General features: G+C 41.9%; 1 protein-coding gene across 2 annotated transcripts in view; it reads left to right on the top strand.

Annotated features, from left to right (window-relative positions):
* The window catches only part of SLC13A4 (solute carrier family 13 member 4), a 54,892-nt gene that overhangs the window by 23,267 nt on the left and 15,972 nt on the right, over positions 1-15,653 (top strand). For both annotated transcript variants that reach the window (XM_087722996.1, XM_087722997.1), the window contains exons 3-8: positions 4,513-4,649; positions 6,320-6,501; positions 8,690-8,744; positions 10,075-10,114; positions 13,357-13,434; positions 15,297-15,487. In XM_087722996.1, the coding sequence (XP_087579122.1) occupies positions 4,513-4,649; positions 6,320-6,501; positions 8,690-8,744; positions 10,075-10,114; positions 13,357-13,434; positions 15,297-15,487 (683 nt within the window). The remainder of the gene's footprint in view (positions 1-4,512; positions 4,650-6,319; positions 6,502-8,689; positions 8,745-10,074; positions 10,115-13,356; positions 13,435-15,296; positions 15,488-15,653) is intronic.

Below are 15,653 nucleotides of genomic sequence, written 5' to 3'. Positions count from 1 at the left end.
AAGGTAACAGCGTTCTGTGCACCTTCGGCATTTAGTCATCCCAGCCACATGACCACAGAGAAGTTTTCGGACAGCGCTTTCTCTCAGCTTTGAAACAGAGATGAGCACTGCCCCCTAGAGTCAGGAATGACTAGCACATATGTGCAAGGGGAACCTTTACCTTTATGTCTGTGAATACTTGCAGAGTGGGAAAAGGTTCACCTGATAAACACTAGATTTCCTGCAATGAGAGATGAATGTGAAGTCCACGCCTGTCATATCTTGTTCATTCCCCCTAGTCATTCACTTGATGAACTTGCATCAATGAGTCTCATTCTCAAGTGTAATTATTGGTATTTATATAGTTTAAGGTGTTATCCTGTTGATACAAAGACAGATTGAATAATGAATAATCGGAGAGCTGTGTCTTCTGTCTCTCCAAAAATATCACAATATTAAATATTGAATTGGAATGCCACACGCTGTTTTAGGAATGCAGCATTCCTAAGTTATACATTTCATTGAATTCCACAGGGGCTGCCTAGTTCATATTTAACAGAATAACAGAGTTGGAAGAGACCTTGGAGGTCTTCTAGTCCAACCCCCTGCTCTGGGAGCAAGCCCTATATACCGTTTCAGACATAGGGCATTTTATGAGGGAAACTTACAATCTAAAATATGGAACCTAAAGGGAAAAAAACCGAACAAACTTAGACATCAATTTTTAAAGTAAAATGATAGTTAAAAATCTGTGGAGATTTTCAATCATCCAGGTGATAGTTGTCTCAAAGGTGTTTTTGATTTCAAAAGGCAACTGGGCTTTTTTTTTTTCCATTGAGGAAGATGAAGAAAATGTTTTGCTTTTCATGCAAGAAACTTCATCAGTTCTGCTGGTGGGGGGCGAGATGGAAGAATAGCAGCGGTGAAATTCAGCCGGTTCTGACAGGTTCTAGAGAATTGGTAGTGGAAATTTTGAGTAGTTTGGAGAAAAGGCAAATAACGTCTCTGGCTGGCCCCAGAGCGGTGTGTGTGTGTGTGTGTGTGTGTGTGTGTGTGTGTGTGTGTGTGTGTGGAGATTTTGCAGTATCCTTCCCCTGCCACGCCCATCAAGCCATGCCCACAGAACCTGTAGTAAAAAAAATTGAATTTCACCACTGAAGGGTAGGTTCTGATAAGGTCAGGGGGTTGGAAGGAGTGTATTTCTTCGTTAGCACTCTCTCTGATAGCTGCTGAGGCCACTTGAAGATTTATTTGTGCCCTCAAGGGCACCTGAATCAGGGTGCAATTGGTTGTGCAATCTCCTTGGGCCTGCTATGTGGGAGGAAATGCCCATCTGAGTTCAGTTCCAAGTGGGGAAAAAGACACTGGAAATATGGAGGCTGTTTGGAAAAATGGTTCAATGGTGGACAGGACCACATGCCTTGGTGTTCCTGGGTGAAAAGGGAAGAAATGCTGAGAGTCCCTGGGTTTTATGCTCTCTCTGAGCTTTGAACTTCCTGAGGCACAGGAAGTGTATCCTGATTGGTTGCTGCCAGAGGTCATAGCCAGCTTTGTAGGTTGTCTGTGTGCTAAGTTTGGGCGGTACAATGAAGGGCAATGAAATGGCTCTGCCTGAAGGGGGGTAGCTCTTTGTTATGTAGAATAGACTGACCCAGGCCTTAATGGCTCATTGACAAGGTCTTTCTGAGTTTCTACTTCTCTTTTTAGGAGAAATATTCTGCCTTTTTAATACAAATTCCTAAAATATTTCATTTTCTTGGAGAGGGGTGGGTTTTAACTTCTTACAGCTGCAAGTGCTGTGTTCTAAATTGGAGATAGATGGCGTCTTATTCTTGGATGAGAAGTGAATTATTCTTCTTGGATGAACAAAACGAACAGAATAACAAAGTTGGAAGGGACCTTGGAGGTCTTCTAGTCCAACCCCCTGCTTAGGCAGGAAACCCTACACCACTTTAGACAAATGGTTATCTAATCTCTTCTTAAAAACTTCCAGTGTTGGAGCATTCAAAACTTCTGGAGGCAAGTTGTTCCACTGATTAAGTGTTCTGTCAGGAAATTTCTCCTCAGTTCTAAGTTGCTTCTCTCCTTGATTAGTTTCCACCCATTGCTTCTTGTCCTACCCTCAGGTGCTTTGGAGAATAGATTGACTCCCTCTTCTTTTTGGCAGCCCCTGAGATATTGGAACACTGCTATCATGTTACCCTAGTCCTTCTTTTCATAAGACTAAACATACTCATCTCTAGCAACCGTTCTTTATGTTTTATCCTTGAGTCCCCTAATCATCTTTGCTGCTCTTCTCTGCAGACTTTCTAGAATCTCAACATCCTTTTTACATGGTGGCAACCAGATGAGAAACAAAGCATTTTCTTCTTCATCATCATCAAAGGGGGGAAAAAACATTCCAGTTGTCTTTTAAAGGAAGAAAAAGCACCTTTAAAATGGTGGTTCTTATACCCTGACCAGCTGGATAGTATTGAGCAAGCAGCCTGACAGGAAAAAGAGAAAATACTGTGGAGGAAACCAGCTTGACAGTTGATAGCAGTCTGACAGAATAACATGCCTTTCAAATTCCCTCAACATAGATGTATTTGAATGGCTGCAGTAGAGATAGTTCACCCATTACCAGCAATGGTGTAAGAAATACTGCCTCATGACACCTCCAACGTTGCTTCTCATATTTCTTGGAATGAAATGCAGGCATTGCTTTAGGGAGTAGGGAAATCATCTAAAGTGATATAGGAACTGTCACATTATAGTACTGCAGATCCTCATGTCACTGCAGGTGAAATATAAATTAGCCTTTAGCTTGAGTATATATTTATCTTTGTACTAACTCTTCCCAAAACAAATTAGTAACCCTAGGATGTCCCTGGTTTAGAGGAACAGAGTTAAGTTACTCTGCCACATTTATTTATGCAATCATTTATAGACTGTCCACTTTAACAAAGGACCCCAGCCTTGTTTATAATCAAGGCCAGGTAAAAGCAATCTACCTAACCTCACCTAGTTAACCCTGCAGCCTGCAAAACAAATCTTCAGATCTTTTCAAAGTGCTTTCTAAGTCTTCTTAGGAACCATACTGTGATTTTTTTTTCTCCCCAGTAGGGCAAACCCAGCTGACACTTCCTCCGGGTCTTTGGCTTTTAAGAATATGAGCCTTTGTTTCAGCTACCCTGCAAGAGGGTGAAAGGGATAAAATGGAATAAGCAAGGTTTTGTGTTGTTAAGGGATTCTTTTCTATTCTTAAATTGAATTCTTCCGCTTCAAAAAAAAAATCTGCATGGATTACTGTGAAGTGCAGGGCAAGAACTGGGATTTACGGAAAGGAGAAAAGACTAATGGAAATAAGTAAAGCAAAACAAAAAAAAAGTTTAACCATGATCGTTACATCATGGCACTTTGGAAACATCCATTGGGGGTTATTTAGCAAATAAGGAAACTTGCCTTATTTATTTTTGTTGGAAGAAATGTCCTTCTGGGTTCAGTTCCAAGTGGGGGGGAAGGGGGAAAGACACTGGAAACATGGAGGCTGCTTGGAAAGATGGTTTTAATGATGGACAGGACCACATGGTTCGAGGTCCTGGGGGGAAAGGTGATCACATGCTTCAAGATGTTGGGTACGGCTCTGGGAAGTTGGGGGGGGGAGGGAGGTGGGGTGTTAGGGGGGAGGGGGGAGGGGGATATATAGTATGTGTTAGATTTTAAAGTAACGTGACTGCACTTGTATACTGTTGCTCTTTAATTCCACTGTAAAAATAGGACAAGCTGAATATATTAATAGATAGTAGAAATACACCGAAGGGAGGAGTAGAGGGATAGAAGAAAGAGGGGTAGAGAGGGTGGGAGAGAGGACTGGAGGGAGGGTGAGAAGGAAGGGAGGGAGTGTACTGGGAGAGGGGAGTGGTAGAGGGGGAGGGGAAGTAGGGTAGAGGGAAATGATGGAGGGAAGATGGAAAGTTGGAGGGGGGCGAAAGAAAGGGTGTATGGAGGGTCGAAGAGGTACATTGGGTTTCTATTTTGGGGGGTATTGTTGACAAGAGGAATGGCTGTGTTTATTGTTTAATGTTATATGGCCCCGGTTATGCACAGTATATATGTGACTGTACGAAATGAAAATGGAAAATAAAAACACATTTACAGAAGATGTTGGGTGAAGAAGAAAAGAGACAGAGATGCTGAAAGTCCCTGGTTTTATGCTCTCTCTGGGCTTTGATCTTGAGCTTGTATTCTGATTGGTTGTCAGACTCCTGTGTGGCCATGCAGGGGCAACTCTCTAGGCTGTGCTTTGAGTCCAAGTTTGGTTGAGCATTGCTTCTTCCCAGGTACCCTGTGGTGAGATGGGTAAAGGGCTAATACTGTTACGCCTTAATCCCATCACCCTGGACCTGAAGGGGGATCTTTGTTATGTAGAATAGGCTTTTTAATGGCCCATTGACAAAGCTGGGGGCTATTAAATGGACCCAATTCCTAGATGACTGTAAATAATATGTACCTCATTTACTCCATCTAACCACCGACTTCAATTGTCCATAGGTAGCTGCTGAGTATGTCAAGAACACAACTTTGCTTCTCATTGGGGTTATCTGCGTGGCAGCTTCTGTTGAAAAGTGGAATTTGCACAAACGGATCGCCTTGCGCATGGTTATGATGGCTGGAGCAAAACCAGGCATGTGAGTGAATCTGCTTTCTCTGATGATTGTCTTTAGCCAGTCAGTGGTCTGCAACAAGAGAATAACCAACTGATAAAGTGAGCAATAAACATTTGATAAGTGTATAATAGAGACATTTGAAAGATACAGACAGTCCTCGACTTACGACCACAATTGAGCTCAAAATGTCTCTTGCTGGGCGAGACATTTGTTAAGCAAGTTTTGCTCCACTCTATGAACTTTCTTGACGCAGTGGTTCAGTGAATCACTGCAGTTGTTAAGTTAGTAACATGGTTGGTAAGCAAATCTGGCTTCCCCATTGACTTTGCTTGTCAGAAGGTCACAACAGGTGATCACATGACCCTGGGGCACTGCAACCATCATGGTTGCCTAGCACCTGAGTTTTGATCATGTGACTAAAAGAATGTTAAAATGCGGGGGGGGGGGCTGCTACAGGTTCGGCCAAGTTCAGGAGAACCCATAGCTAACGTTATGGCCAGTTTGGAGAACGTCCAAATCTCAACCCTGGCTGGCACCTCCCACCCCACCCTTCCCACCCTACTCCGCCCCTCCCAGGAGTCTCCACGTGGCCCGTTTTGGATGCGAGGTAAGTGCAGGCTCGGTGAGGGGGGAAAAAATCAAGCCTCTGAAGTTCTGGAAGGCCAGAAATGGGCCCGTTTCCGGCCTCCGGAAGGTCTCCGGATTCTGGGAGAAGCAGTTTTCACCTTCCCAGAGGCACAAGGAAAGCCTCCGGAGGAGGGGAAGGTGAAAATGCCACCACCCCCACCTTGGTGCAGGATGCTGACTAGGCCACACCCACCATGGTCATGCCCACCCAGCAATCGAGCAGGGATCCCGTTGCTGAAATTTTTGAAGCCCACCCCTGCTAAAAGGGCTGTAAGTGTGAAAAAAGATCATAAGTCACTTTTTTCCAGTGGTGTTGTAACTTTGAACTGTCATGAAAGGAACTGTTGTAAGTCAAGGACTATCTGTATGAATAAGTACATTACAGTAAAATAAGTTTAGAAATCATTCTCATCTTATTTCACTTTTTGGCTATTCTCTTATTTTTTTTTAAAAAAAAATTATTTTAAACACATAAACACATCAACAAAAACAAACACATGACTTAACACAACATAGGAACAAAAAGTTCCATCATATATCATACAGCAGTTCTGTATCGGTTTCTTTACAGTTAGTGTTTTCCCTTCTATACATTTCTATCTTGCATTCATGGTCTCCTTATTCGTTATCCATTTTTATGTACAATTCTATATTTATTTATACTTAGCTATTTATACCAAAATATTGTTTACCTATATTGTGTTTTATATTCTTACTGTCATTTATTCTCTTGAATAAGTACATTACAGTAAAATAAGTTTAGAAATCATTCTCATCTTATTTCCCTTCTTGGCTATTCTCTTAATGTCTCTTGTCTGTTTACTCTGATGCTTCTGTTTTACCTTTGTAGAGGCTACCAAAGTTTGATTTTATTATAAATAACGTACATATGAAAATTCCCTTCATCTTCAGTACATTATTTGGAGTGAATCTCCACTGTGGCATCTTTTTAAATAGCAAGAAGTAGAAAATATAATTTAACACACAAAAAAAGTCAGATTATAAAGACGTGGCCCTTGAGTTTTTAACTGCCTCCCAATTGATTCTTCTTTCTTGGCCTCTAGGCTGCTACTTTGCTTTATGTGTTGCACCACTACCTTATCCATGTGGCTTTCCAACACATCCACCACAGCTATGGTGATGCCCATTGTAGAGGCAGTTCTTCGGGAGCTGGTGAAGTCTGAGGAAGATCATGAGATGAATGGCACTTCAGGAAGCACCATCCGGGAAGAGAAAGAGACAATAAGTATGTGATCATCCTCATTGCTTTATTTAATTCTTTTAGAGAGAGATGAGCATAGACCCAAGTTGCTATGGGAAATCGTATCTACACATCAGTGGTGGGATTCAAATAATTTAACAACCGGTTCTCTGCCCTAATGACCAGCAGGGTAGGTGGGGTTTGGTGGTCATGTGACTGTGTGGGCATGGCCAACTCAATATCACTCACGTTGATGGGCGCTTCACCTTAGCTGTTACAATGTAATAAGGGTTAACCGGAGAGGCAGTTTCTGTAAGCAGGGCAATAAAGATTAGGCTAGAAACAACACCAGAATGTTTCCTTCCTGCCTTCCTGACAGGATTAACCCTGTAAAGTAGAAAAAAACAAAAGGAGATTTCCAACAACCGGTCCTACGAACTGCTTAGAAAGTTACCAACCGGTTCTCCCGAATAGGTGCGAACTGGCTGAATCCCACCACTGTTACACATGCAGGGGGCATGTCTTTGCCTAAAAACTTGAAAGGGAGTTTTCTTAGAATCATAGGGTTAGAAGTGACTCAGAGGTCTTCTAGTCCAATCCACTGCTCAAGGCAGGAGCCTTATACCATGCCAGTCAAAAAGTTGTGCAGTCTATTCTTGAAAATCTCCAGTGATGAAGGTGGCTTGAATTTGATTTAGAGGCCTAGCAACCCAAACTCCAGAATGTGCAAAGACCTGGACTTGCATTCCAAGAAAGGCAAGCTCAGCTTCTCTTCGGCTTTCCAGCAGAAAACATGGACATTGGCCAAATAATATAGTCAATCTACATGCCCAATTTTAATTCACAGCTGAATCCATAAACAGGACTAAACTGGCTGGAAGAGGTTGTTTCGTTCAGTCCTGGCTGAACCCAGGACCCAAATAAGAGGAAGCAAATCAGATAAATGAAGCATATCAGATGAGCAGCTGATTTCAGTTGTTTCACAAATTAGTAACAGATTGGAAGAAAACAAATCAATGTTCCACAATTACAAAGATCTTTCATGATCCTCCTTAATTATCATGGAAGACAAGGTTATTAATAGCTTATCAGTACCTTTAATCAACGGGTGGAAATCAGTGGACACATTTGGAATTTGGGAAGCATGTTATAGGCCAGTGATGGCGAACCCTTTAGAGACCAAGGACCCACACTGCAATCCAAAACCCACTTATTTGACGCAAAGTGCCAACATGGCAATTTAACCTAAATACTGAGGTTTTACCTCATTATTAATGATACTATGATTAATGATAATAAAATAATGATAAACAAGGGAGAGGCCAGCTAATTGTTCTAAGAAAAACATGATAAATGTACTTTTATGCTCCTTCATTTTTTTTCTGCTTTTTAAATATTAGATTTAGCAACAATAAAAAAGAAAAAGTTTTCTAATAATTTTTTTCTCTTTCCCTCCCTCTCTCTTCCCCCCTCTCTTTCTCTCTCTCTTTCCCTCCCTCCTCTCTCTTTCTCTCTCTTTCCCTCCACCCTTTATCTTCCCCCCTCTCTTTCTCTCTCTTTCCCTCCTTCCCTCCCTCTTTTTCTCTCTTTTTCTCTCTCTTTCTCTCCACCCTTTCTCTTCCCCCTCTCTTTCTCTCTTTCCCTCCCTTCCTCTCTCTTTCTGTCTCTTTCCCCCCCTCTCTTTCTCTCTCTTTCCCTCTGCCCTTTATCTTCCCCCTCTCTTTTTCTCTCTCTTTCCCTCCCTCCCTCTCTCTTTCTCTCTCTTTCCCTCCACCCTCTTTCTCTCCCTCTTTCCCTTCCTCCCTCCTTCTCTCCTTCTCTCTTTCCCCCTCTTTCTTTCTCTCTTTCCTCCACTCTTTCTCTTCCCCCACTCTCTCTCTTTCCCTCTCTTTTTCTCTCTTTCTCTCTCTTTCCCTCCACACTTTATCTTCCCCCCTCTCTTTCTCTCTCTCTTTCCCTCCCTCCCTCCCTCCCTCCCTCCCTCTCTCTTTCCCTCCACCCTCTCTCTCCCCCCTGTGGGAAAAATGCAATGCAGCTGGGCTGGGGTGATGGCACACGTGCCCACAGAGGGCTCTGAGTGCCACCTCTGGCACGCATGCCATAGGTTCGCCACCACTGTTATAGGCCCTCTATAAAAGTGATTTTCAACCATCACTTTATTTTTTAGAGAACATCGAGCAATGCTTGAGACCAGCCCTAATCCTGCCTCTTTTTCTTGTCTCTTTTATTTTAGGTCTCGGTGACAAACATGGTCAAGGCTCCCTGGAGCTCATTTTCATCAACGAGGAGTAAGAATGAAGCCTGTCCAGCTCTAATGGACATTTGAACCCTTTCAGGTCACAATGAGATAACATACCAGGAGCAGAAAATGAGATATTATATCAAGAGAGATTTAGAGATTGAAAAGTTTTAAGAGAGAAAAGAATTACATGTGGTTTTTTAATGTTTATGGTAGGTAGGTAGGTAGGTAGGTAGGTAGGTAGGTAGGTAGGTAGGTAGGTAGGTAGGTAGGAAGGAAGGAAGGAAGGAAGGAAGGAAGGAAGGAAGGAAGGAACTTTTCCCCCAAGGGATAAGGATAAAAGCAGCCATATTTTATTATATATAAAGGTAAAGGTTCCCCTTGCACATATGTGCTAGTTGTTCCTGACTCTAAGGGGCGGTGCTCATCTCTATTTCAAAGCCAAAGAGCCAGTGCTATCCCAAGACATGTGGCCAGCATGACTAAACACCAAAGGCACATGGAACAGTAACCTTCCCACCAAAGTGGTTCCTATTTTTTTCTACTTGCATTTTTACGTGCTTTCAAATGGCTAGGTTGGCAGAAACTGGGACAAATAACGGGAGCTCACTCCATTACGCAGCACTAGGGATTCGAACTGCCGAACTGCCGACCTTTCTGATCGACAAGCTCAGCGTCTTAGCCACTGAGCCACCGCGTCCCAATTATATTGCATATACTTGGTTTTCAATATTCAATTTAATATTCAGATGCTCCTTCCCCTCAGTTTTCACTAGAATTATCACCAATAAAAAAGAGAATCAACTTGATAATTTTCCACCCCAAGGGAAATTATCCCTTCTTTCTGTGTTCCTGGCATGCTTCCACCATCTTGAATTCTGTCTGCATAACTCAGAACTAAACCTAGAACTAGAGCAAAGCAGAATTGCATTGGGATGCAAATCTCCAATGACCTCTTTGTAAAATGAGTCAAAGTTGAGATGCATTTTTAAAAAGTGAATTTACAAAGAGATTTCTGTAAAGCCCAGCACTGCAATAACGTGGGAAGTAACAGCTGCTTATTGGACAGGTGGAAACAGCACAGCTATTCTCCAAGCCAGTCTTCCACTTTTTGTGAGCTGGAGAAAACAAGGACACAAGAAAAAGCTGTAAACAAAACTGCTCTGGTCTCACCTTTTGTTCTCCCAGGCAGGCACACAAAACACCTGTTTGACCCTTCTTACATCACTTGCATGAATTTAAGCATTAGCTTATCATTTGTTGCAGGAGTGCTGGGATAACAGAATTGGATGCATGATTTCCTGGGAATATATGCTATGGCACACCTATAATTCATTATTAATGTTTATCCCTTTTTTATTCCCCCTTGTTATCTGTAGTGCTACAACTGCTGATTTCAGCTCTCTGATGCACTCCAAGGTATGAATTTATGCTTCAATAACTCTCTATATCTTTCACAAGGACTATCCTAGGGTACCGTAGTAAAACAGTGATGGGACAATTCCCTCTTTTTCCTCTGCTGTCCAAAACAAAGCCACATTGTGGATTTTGTGAGCTCAGATGAAAACACTATCCCATAGAATGGAACCATGTCAGATATGGAAGTTATAAAATAATCCAAGAAGCCCACAGTATGTCTTCTAACATCTATAATTTGTTTTTATTCTGGAGAAATGGGCATATTTTCACCCCATTCTCCATTTTTTGTTTGCTATGCTTCCTACAAAATGAGGATGCTTTGAGCATTCTTATAACTCAAAATGATGCTAGCAGTTGCTTCCTTGGTTAATAACATGCCCCATTTCATTAAAGTAATCTAGATACTAATATTGGTCTGACCCTGCTTTGAGAATTGTGTTCAGTTCCGGGTGCTACATTTTAAAAAGGATTCAGACAAGCTGGAAGAGGTTCAGTGAAGAGTGGGGAGGATGATTTCGAGGACAAGAAACTAAACTCCATGGCAACTGACTGGAAGACACAGGAATGTTTCATCCTGAAAAGAGGCAACCAAAAGGAGTACAGTAGAGTCTTTAAAATTGGATCCTTACCTGAGATCTGTTCTACATGATCTATGAATACAGGGTATGGATTTCAGATGTATGCTAGAAAAAAACATTCTAACAGTATCAGCAATTTGATCATTGACCTCATTATCCAAAGAAATACAAAATTGTGTTATAAGACTTCTCGTAATTTGTTGAGGAGGACAATGTTGGCCTTCAGAGCTTAGTGACTATGGCCTAGACCCCTGGTCTTTGTATCCAGATGTCTTGACAGCAGCCCAGATGCAATCCCAGATGATTAGTGGTCCCTGGTCTTAATAGCAGGTCACTTTGCCTCTGAAAATGCAGCCACTGTTCCCACATCAGGAAATATACTCTGGACCCAACAGTCAGTACACCTTGAAGCCCAATGCTGTCCAACAGTTACAGGCCATGAAAGCCTACACCAGTATAGAGCCCTAAAGGGCCTTTTCCATATTCTATGCTAATATAAGCTTAAACTGCATTAATAAACTTAGTATCCATATCTACAATACTGATCTGGTTTCATTTTAGAGTTCTATCCAGTTTTAGGACTACTTATGTAGGACTTCATATTCTCTAAGCTATTCAGGCTCTATCTCCACTAATCTTCCACTTGCATGAAGATGGCTTGATAATATTGCATTTGTAATTCAAAAAAATTGGGTTCTTAGAATCCTTTTTTTTCCTTGTCTCAACCATGAGTATTATTGTTTGGGATGAAGCTGAATCCTCCTCCCCATTCTTCATGTTTTATACATGGGTGTGTATAGATTCTCAGTCATTCAGGTCATGGTTGTCCCAAAGGTGCTTTTTCAGGAGGCAACTGGACTTTCTTGTTTTTTTCACTATCTATGGGGGTTTATCATTAATCTGACTTGAGTCTTTCAATAGGATATCCACAACATAATAATTCATGTTGCTAGATGGGCTGTTCTTTCCCTGGGCACTGACCAGTGGTGGGTTCCGGATCCCGTTCCAACTGGTACAGTTGGAACGGGCCCGGCGGCATCCACATGGATGCATGCAGCGCGCGCATCTTAGCATCCAGTGACGCCTCCACGACGCTCCAACTTCTCAGCAGAGCATTGTGCAGGTGCTGTATGTGCCATCCGTGTGCGCAGAAGCACTAAAAACTTTAAAGACAGGTAAGGAGCGCGGGCAGGTGGGTGGACCCTCCGGAGCATCATACCGGAGCACTATCTGGTACTCCGGGCAGGCTCTGGTATACCCGTACCGGGGCGTACCACCTGCAACCCACCACTGGCATTGACTGTACTTTGGCTACTGGATTGAGGGGATAGAAATCTCTATTTGCAAATGTATTTAAAGTCATCTAAATTCCTGGGATTCTCTGGGGAAGCCGATGAAAGCGAATCTTTGTTAAAGCTTTTTATTAGCAGATGTAATGAAGAGGACAGAGTTGGAGGAGATTCCATGGGACAATCTAGCTATGTTTGAGTGGGTGGTTAGTACACGAGGCTCAAAAAGAGGTCAAAAAGAAGCTGAATGACTACATCAGCTCCATTTTGCCTGGCAGAGGCCAACGTAGTTGCTAATAGCTGACAGCAAGAGATTACAAGGCCATGAAATAGGCAGTTCACCAACATAAAGATATAACTATTCAGATTTATAGGCAAAAGTTCCAGGGACATGTCTTCAGTACAAAGCACAAATCTATTACAACCGATAGTGTACATGTCCACATATTTGTTTCTGGATACAGGAGCACCATCCAGAAACTGTACAGGAAGTTTTAAGACTATCTGAGAGCTATGGAGCGTTTATATTCCCCTTAAGCATGTTTTCACTTTGAGGGGCCTCCTAGACCAGGGCTGTCAAACCTGTGGCCCATGGGCTGGATGCGCCATGCCCACGCCCAGTTTAGCAAGGGGGGGGAAAGTTGTGATACATCAAGTGACAACGCCGTGATGATGCAAATTTGACACCCCTGTCCTAAACTCATCACTTTTTCTGGGACAACAGATAGAAGCTGTGGTTAACTTTGGCTGGTATAACAATTACAAGCCTGCCTGAATTGTAAAGTCCTCACAAAAGTGATTTGTGTCCTCATCACTTCACATCTAAACAAGTCCATCTCATGGCTGTCTTTGAAGATCACCTGTAAGCTTCAGTTGTCTAGATTAGTCACCTGCTAATCAGTGACAGTAGATTTAACACCAGTATATGATCACTGCACTGGCTGCCAATTTCAGTTCATGTGGCTTGACTCCCAGATATTTATAAAACCACCTCCCCCAATAAACAAGACCAGGCTTATTCTGATTTAATAGGAAATTTCTTCTTCTTTGCAAAATATTTTTTTGGAATCAAAATCTTTCTTACTAAAATGAGAATTGATAGGAAAAATGAATCTCCCTCATGGATACAATAAATGCAATCTCTGTTTTTCTAAATTTTATTACTCAGAATAAAGTGACAAAGGGCAAACCTCATGATGCACATTCTGATTTTGCAGGAAAATACCTTCTTTAGATTAAACGTATTCATAGTAGATTAGAAAGTTGTTGCCAAACGATTAACTTGTGGAAATATTCCTAGAATTTTGTGGGGTGGGGTAGTGATGGAAGAAGATGAAAAGTGATGTTTTCTAATAAAATATTTCTGTTCCCTCAGAATATGAATGGGGTACACATGATAGCCAACACGATTGGCTCAATGAATTCCAGAACCAATGGGCAACATCTACCCCAGGTGAGAACATTATTTTGTGTGGAGACAAACATTAAGTCCAGGTTCATTTACTCTTCACCCAATAAGATTTAGTTTCAGAAATTAGCTAGTCACATCGTAGCTTATTTTTGGTATACTATGGCTCCAGTTAACTAAAAATGTAATTAAATTTGGACTGCTCCAGGAAAAGGATCAGATTCAACCATGCTGCAATTTCATGGTTAACCACAATAATTTCCTAGTATGTATGGTAAGGCAATCATCTCCAGATGTTAATTCTTATAGCAAAGTAGATTTCTTGTTTCAGTGCAGTTGACTACTGTGCTGTCTGTTGACTAGGCAGTGAAGCTCTAGATTAACTGTCTTATAAGAAGAAAATGGAGCAAGAAACTCAGTGGCTTGAAGAAGAAATAGACTTACTGAAGATAAACATGTTTTTAAAGTTTATAATTGGAGCAATATTCAATGAGCTGTTAGCCAGTTTGCAAGGCCAGAACAAGATATAGTTTCAGCTTTCAACTTTGTATTTAAAGATTATCTTCATAAACAAGGGGGGGAAATCAACCCTTTTCTTTTGTAGAACAACTGCAATCATATATATCTACCATGTTTCCTCAAAAATAAGACAGGGTCTTATTTTCTTTTGACACACTCCCCCCCCCCCCCGAAATAAGTGCTTGGCCTTATTTTTGGGGAGGTATTATTATTTTTGAGGTGCAGGAGGCAGCGAGCATGGTCACCTCATGGCTGCAATATTTTCAGGGAGGGCTTATTTTAGTGCATGCGCTCAAAAGCCTGATTCTGCTTATTATCCGGGGAGGTCTTATTTTGGGGAAAACAGGGTATTCATCTCTTCCGTCTCTCTATTACAGAAGTTGCTTGTCTCTCTTTTAAATATGTAATAAATAACACAAAAATATACAAAGAAAAAAAACGACACTCACTGAGTTTTTAAAAATCAACTTGAACAACAAAAAAGCATAAACATTAAAAGTTCAAACAGGACACATTGAAGTAGTAAAGACAACTGACAGGTTATATAGGATATTCAATTTCCTGCTCATAGGTAGAATCCATGTATATATGCGTGCGGCCTTCCAGATATTGATGAACTACAGCTCCCAGCATAGCAATAGCAATAGCAGTTAGACTTATATACCGCTTCATAGGGCTTTCAGCCCTCTCTAAGCGGTTTACCGAGTCAGCATATTGCCCCCAACAATCTGGGTCCTCATTTTACCCACCTCGGAAGGATGGAAGGCTGAGTCAACCCTGAGCCGGTGAGATTTGAACAGCCGAACTGCTGAACTGCAGTCAGCTGAAATAGCCTGCAGTGCTGCATTTAACCACTGTGCCACCTCGGCTCTTGATCATGCTCTGATGCTGTAGAAGAAGTGAGGGCAGTGAGTTGTCCCATTCTGAAGTCAAGACCTACTGTATTTTTCTGACTACAAGACGCACCTTTCTCCCTCAAAAAAAGAGGGTGAAAATCTGGGTGCGTCTTATACACTGAATACAGAATTTTTGGCTTCCCGAATCCCTGCCCCCTTCGCCAAAATAGCTGTGCATAGGCTTTAGGAGGCTTCCAGAGTGCTCCTGGGGGCTTGGGAGGGCAGTTGTGTGATTTCAGTTTGAAGGTCTTTCTGATAATTTGTTCCAACTCAGCCTTCAGCAAATTTGCTGGAGCTTCAGCTATCAGAATACTAAGACAACAAGAGTAACGTTTCCAGGCTGACCAGGAATTCTGAGAACTGCAGTCTCAACATTTCTTCACGACCCTGGGTTGGAGAATGTTGGTCTAGAAGAATGAAGATTGACTCCCATGTTTGTTTAAAGCAAACACATGGACAAACACAAATGATGTGCTTTCCCGCCCCCCGCAGGCTCAAATACTTGTTCTGCCATCCCAATCTCAAAATTTGGACCAAGATAGCAAACAGCAATATCCATCCAAGCATGATCATATGGTCTGCAAATGCCTCTCCCTGAGCGTTTCCTACGCAGCAACTATCGGTGGACTCACAACCATCATCGGCACTTCCACCAACCTCATCTTCCTAGAATATTTCAACAAGTAAGTATTAATAAACTCTGGCTGAAACTGATGTGAAAACATGTGTGTTTACCCTGATCCCTGAAAACTAAGGAAACAGGCGGGCATGATGTTCTTTCCACCATGGCTAAAGAGATTTCATTCACATAATGATCTGGAAATTATTTCTAAAAGGAGAATTTGAGGA

Source organism: Thamnophis sirtalis, unplaced genomic scaffold (assembly GCF_051295495.1).
Source record: "Thamnophis sirtalis isolate CommonGarterSnake01/CBP01778 unplaced genomic scaffold, rThaSir2_p1.2 scaffold_9, whole genome shotgun sequence".
Lineage (NCBI taxonomy): Eukaryota > Metazoa > Chordata > Lepidosauria > Squamata > Natricidae > Thamnophis > Thamnophis sirtalis.
This window is presented reverse-complemented; position numbering and strand designations above follow the sequence as displayed.